Source organism: Corvus brachyrhynchos, unplaced genomic scaffold, assembly GCF_000691975.1.
Source record: "Corvus brachyrhynchos isolate BGI_N302 unplaced genomic scaffold, ASM69197v1 scaffold194, whole genome shotgun sequence".
Classification (NCBI taxonomy): Eukaryota; Metazoa; Chordata; class Aves; order Passeriformes; family Corvidae; genus Corvus; species Corvus brachyrhynchos.
The window spans coordinates 2,032,667-2,038,794 of NW_008237890.1; the positions used below are offsets into that span (position 1 = coordinate 2,032,667).

The 6,128-nt window shown below is 36.7% G+C and overlaps 1 protein-coding gene across 23 annotated transcripts in view; it reads right to left on the minus strand.

The window, feature by feature from the left end:
* The window catches only part of PTPRD (protein tyrosine phosphatase, receptor type D), a 1,188,396-nt gene that overhangs the window by 116,112 nt on the left and 1,066,156 nt on the right, over positions 1-6,128 (minus strand). The window contains exon 18 of one of the 23 annotated variants that reach the window (XM_017732862.1): positions 3,110-3,303. The exons of the other annotated variants lie outside the window; for them this stretch is intronic. Within the exon in view, the coding sequence (XP_017588351.1) occupies positions 3,110-3,303 (194 nt within the window). The remainder of the gene's footprint in view (positions 1-3,109; positions 3,304-6,128) is intronic. 23 annotated transcript variants of the gene reach the window in all.

The window sequence follows — 6,128 nt, forward strand, 5'->3', positions numbered from 1 at the left end:
GCGTGGCAGGGCTTGGGAGGGAGTGCACCAGGAGTGCTGTGCTGCTCTTTGGGTTTCTTTTGTGTTCCAGCTAGCTGGGAAAGGGTTCTGTTGGTTTTTTTCTTCTCTTTTTTCCCTTCCTTGCCTCACTGCCTCGCCTCCCTCCTCGCTGGTCCGGGGAGCCCGCGGGGTGGCCCCAGTTGGTCCGAGCCCATGTGTCTGTTCCCTCTCCAGGAATTTGTTGTATTTTGAGTTGGTTTGGTTTTGTTTTTTTTTTTTTTTATCCTGTTCTATCGTTTGCTTTGTGTGTTAATAAACAGTTTGGTGTCTTTTTCCCACTTTCACTCCTTGTGACCCATTTGTATCATTGACGGAGGAAAAGGGGAGGAACACTCATTCCGGAGTGTTTCCTCCTGAAGTTTTGTCTCAAAAACTGAGGCAGAAAGACTTCATAGCTTTCATTAGAAAACTGCCCCTGATACTACCAGAATTAAACTGTAAAAGCCAAAAATCCCCACAGAGCCACAAAACAGGAAGACTTATGAAGATATTAGCCTCATCTAAAAAAACCAGTACTTCATGGTGTAAGAGCTATGACTGCATGTAGTGTTTGAAAGTGTGGTTTGGATACAGCAAACATTATTACTTAGGCATAAACATTGCCAGGCCTCTGGCTTTCCTGATAGCATGTATTTATTTTATCCAAAAGAAAGCACAGCTAACTTCTACTTTCAGGTACACAAAAAAAATTCAACCTTAAAACGAATACAGAAAAACACAACTATTGGTATGTAACTGAACCCTGTTTTATTTTTCTATCACCTTGTAAAGAAGAAATTGTGAGGAAAATTTAGTGACAGCCATCAAAAAGATGAAAACACAAAGCACTACTGTACATTTTGGGATCATGCTAAACCCCAGAACAGGCAAGCAACAGTAACCCTACTCTCCCTGGGAAAATAAAAAAAAAACCCCAAACCCCCACAGCAACAAGGTGTCATAAGAGAGAACCTTTGATGTTAGGAGCATGCATTTGTGCAAATGACAAAAAAACACCCTGCAAAACAAAACCAAAAACAAACCCAAAGAAAGCACCAAAACAAAAAAACCCCATACAGTGCTACAAGCCAACAAGCAAGACAAAATATCCCAAAACAAACACACAATGTTTTTCTGCCCAGTCAAAAAGTACTTACATGTTCAGTAGTATCATCATATTCCCACTAATTTACAGTAAAGGAAGTTGAAAGGAAAAACAAAAGAAATAAGGAGATTTGTAGCCCCGGTTGAGATAAAGTTTTCTTCTTAATAGTAAAATAAATATGAAAGATGTCTGAAAAAGTCATGTACAGTTTGAATTATTCATGTAGAATCACATGAAATTTGGTTAATGAAATCAGGCCAGGTATTTTTAATTCCATTTCTGCTTTCCCTAAAATCCAGCTATTTGTCTTCCATTGACAAATAAAAGAAGTAATGAATCCTCTTGTACCACGTAGCACTCTTTTATAACAGTTTTTATTAAAAGTTACCAAGGCAGAATTAAAGGCTACCTGGTTTATTTAATCATATTACCAGTCTATATGCTTCCTAAACTAATTCAATGCATTAAGTCTTGAAACCACACTGATATTTTGCCATCAAGGACTTTATACCTGCAGAAGCCTTGATCACATGTATCACAGAAGTACAATAGGCAGGAAGGAGTGGTGGGAAGAGAAAGGAGCTGACTATCCTGGGTGAAACAATGGCAAGTGGGCAGGTCAAAGCTAAACTTGACAAAAGAAGAAATACAACTTTTTCCTTTATGATAGTTGGACTCTAATAACTCACCTAGCTCCAGTTACTGACCTTCTAGTGTTTAAAATCATTTTAATCCACTACCAGTGAGATGCTGAAAGTAAAAATTTGTGAAAGAAAGAGAACCAAAGCACACTAGCATGTCCTTTTCCATCTCCTCTCCCTTTTCCCTTTCCCTTCCTACTTCCTGATGTACTTTCATCTTTGTCTCCACTGAATTTAAGCAGTAAGAACACCATGTTTTCCAAAATAGGAAAGTAAGTACTGGCAGGTAAAACTGCAGCAAAGTCCTCCAGAAACAGAGACAGTATTTTGCAAATAGGGTCATGAGCAAAATGCAGGTGTAGGAGACCAAAAATGTCTTTGCAAAGCTGAATTTAGAAGTAAGACTGGAAAGGGGAAAAAAAAAGAAAGGCAACCCCCCATTTGTTTATACACATAAAATGCTTATGAAGCAGATTTTACTCTTTGATTTAGATTGATAATTTCTTTTTATTTCCAGTCAATCTAGTCATAAGCTGTGAGCTCACAGTGAAACAGTGAGACATATAATGAATAATAGCTTCCCATAGGATGACTCCTTCAGTGTCAGGAGCTTTGGAAATCTTAAGTTTTACAGAGTTCTGGTATCTCTCAATCAGTAAAATCCTACTTTGAGAAGCTTTTTAAACCCGATGTTTTCATCCTCTCATAATCTCATAATTTATAAAACAGATGGGAAATTTTGCAATATAAATAACCACACACCTATTCAAACTAAGTTGCTCATTTTAATAAAGTTCTTGATATGAATAATGAAAATTGTAATACCTCAGTGGTTTCTACAGTTGCATTAAGAACATTAATTTCTTGTGAAATGTGTCGTGAGGTGCATACAAGCTAACCACAGAAACAGTGTAATAACAGGCTAACACAGGCTTCTGATTATTCTAGGCTCTCCACTGAAACAATGAAATAGGAGATGGGTGGATCAGGCTGTGCACAGTTTACTACACTGACTGTGACCTGGATCAGATCACCCTGATGCTTTAGAACTTCAGAGTATAGGTACAGGGTGAAGTGTCCAGGTTTAAAGGAATCAGAAGAATGACATAGCCTAGCATTTAGGTGCAGACCAATAGAGAAGAGAGGGTCTAGTTTTGGCCCAAGAACCTTTAAATGCAAGTGTTCTGAAAAAAAGTTTTTAAAGTAGAGACAAAAAATTCAAGCTGGTAGACTGATAAATAGAAAGAAAAAAAACCCCTAAACAACAAAGGGTAGTCCTGGATTGCTCTTTGGTAAATGAAATGTTTTCACTGTGACCTAGAAAAGAACAGAGTGCCCCAATTACCTGTGCATCTGCCAGCATGATGTCCTTTAGCATGGGCTGACCCTTTGGCTCTCCATTTTCCATCCTCACGTAATGGACCTGGTATCCCCGTATCTGACCGTGCTGCTTATTGGGCACAGGCGAACGCCATGAGACTTTAACAGCAGTAGAGTTGACAGCCTCTACCTCGACTTTGCGAGGAGGACCACTAGGAACTGGAACAACATCATTGGACAGAAGAGAATTACAGGCAACTGTCCCACCCATGTCTTTCGCTTTTTTTTTAAAAAAAGGGCAGACTCACTATGTTGTCTTTGAAGAACACAAATCATTCAGCAAATGAAAATGCTTAACCAATCTGCTCTACCTTTCAGTGAAAAGATCAAAAAACATGACTGATGCAAAAAATGGAAGAAAAAGGAGTATTAGAGAAATAGAAAAACATGTAAAAATGTACAAAAGCCAAGGAAGATGCTTTGAGATTCAAAGCATTGTAGTACAAAGAGATACTTTAATCATTGAAATAATAATATTGTAATAATAACAAAACAAAAAAAGATTTTTAAAAAGTTTCCTTTTTTTTTCTGTTTGTCAAGTTCTATGTTTTATTTTGGTTTGGTTTATTCCTCAGGATAAAAAGGAGGCTGATTACAAGGCTGTCTTCTGTCACTTTCAAGAATGGAAGAAAAGAAAATGTGTGGAGCATCAGTTTTCCAAGATCAAAAAACAAAGCTAAAAAAAAAAAAGCCAACCAAAAAAACCACAACCCAAAAAACCCCTCAAATCAAAAAGCACAATATGGAAGAAGAAAGCAGTTAAAAAAAAAAAAACAAACAAAGAACCAAAAAACCAAGACCGGAAAAAAAGTTTAGAGACATAACTGTTTAGAAATGACAATGACTGTAAAATCAAGGAAAAGGCAGAAAGTGTTTTCCCTAAGAGTTATTTTTTACATTAAAGGAGGAGCAAGAAGGATATGTATGGGCTCAAAGGAGCAGCAGATTCATGTCACTTGCAAAAAAAATATTTTCTGATAAAAAAATACAAAAATACCAAATAGAAAAATGGTGTAGAAAGAACAGTCTTTGACCAAAAAGCTCAAAGGGTGATAATATCTGGTTATATTTGGGAAAAAAAGAGGAGCAGGAAAAATTACTGTTAGCCTATACAAAAGACAGAAGATGACAGAGTCATAGAGGTGCAAACTGATGTAGTGGAGGCAACATACCATCTTCATCTGTCCGAATCAATACTGCTAAGCTCTCTGGGCCAGGTCCAACATCAGTGTGAGCAGTCACAGAGATCCGGTACTCAGTCCATTTTTGCAGCTGTTCCAAAAGGTACTGGGTACTGTCCGAGGAAATTCCCAAAATTTCATGGGGCTTGACATCTTCTCCATCAATCCCAATGTACTTGATGGAGTATGCAGTGATAATGCCATTCTGTTTTTCCACCGGTGGAGGTTTCCAACTTACCAAAATGCTAGTGGAGCTGGGGCTTGTGCAACTAATGTCTTGAGGAGGAGCTGATGGCTCTAATTTCAGTAGTGGGTTAAAGGAGGATTTGAGTGGAAGGATAGAAGTGATTGAAAAAAATGAACAAAAGAAAAAATAAAAATAAATAAAAGAGAACCAAATGAAAATAATAAATAAACAAAAAAAGGTAGAAACTCAAAAAAGCAAAACGTCAGATAATCATATGCACCTTGGCTTATTAACATGAGGAAACTGAAAATGAATAGACCAACTAAATGGTGAAAAAGGATGTAGGGGAAATATATGAAAATGAAGCCTCAAAATAATATTACCTACCTGTAATTAAAATTCTTCTTGAAATAAAACAAAAACGTGACACTTCTATGACTACTGATCTATCTTTATAATCCTTGCAATTAGTGCAAGCTATAATATTTTAAATAACACATGACATGTATTTACTTACAAATTTGGACATATCCCGTTCAAGTGGCTTTACTTTCCTTAAGAAAGAAAATCTCTTCTAACAGAACCCCTAAAAACTTGCAATAATTGCTAGAAATTTCTCCATAGGTTGCCATTTTTTCAGCCTTTCCACTCTCATAAACAAATTACTGTTTTTTTTTAAATGAGTCTGCCTGACACAAGTCAACCATAAATTACATTTAAATTTAAATCATTTACTGAAACATTTATTGTAGCTAATATACTAGAGCATGCAGTCCATAGAAGATGAAGAAAGTCTTAGTCAAAGATTTACCTACCAGAAAAAAGTGACAGGCTTGTTGATTCTGACTGTAACTTGTACTTACCCTAGATCGGCTGTCAGTTTTATTTTTTTTAACTCCTCTTGGAGACACCTTTGCTAGCAAAGAATTAATCCTACCAAAAATGTCTATTACTTCTATAGAAAAAAAAATTTACCCCAAATAATGTGTAAAGAATTCATTTTACAAAGAGAGGTTACAAGCTCAGCACATCAGAATGAGAGTTTCTGAAGAAACTAATTTGTTTCATGTCCTGTCACCATCACCAATCTTCCAGAGCAGAAATGCTCATCTTTACTCATTTGTTTTCAAAGGAGTATGTTAGCATATTTACCTTTTCCAAGCTTCAGAGCATTTAAGCATGTATGTCATTCCACTGCTTTCAGTGAGGCAAATCAAGTACTGAAATTTAGGTATGTGTTTATGTGTTTAAATGCACTTTGACTTAGCAAAATCTGTCCTTACTAGCAGATCATTTAGAGCACCAAAAAAAGGAGCTGTAATTCAAACTCACTAGCAGAAGGAGGGGATGTGAACTCCTTTCGTGTTTCTGCCTCCTGTCTTGTAAGAAAAACGTAAATTTTGTGTGCAAGACCTTTATCCCCCTTTATATCCCCCTCTCCACCTTTTCTTCCCAGTTCTTAAGGGAAAAAAGAAACAAACGGATACTTATACATACTTATAATAGTCACATCAAACAAAATTAAAACAACAGAGAAGGTCTAGGACCCTGCTGTGACCTACTGCATTTACACACGTATCTTTCAGTTCCCTACAGTTCTTTCTACCGGGACCAAT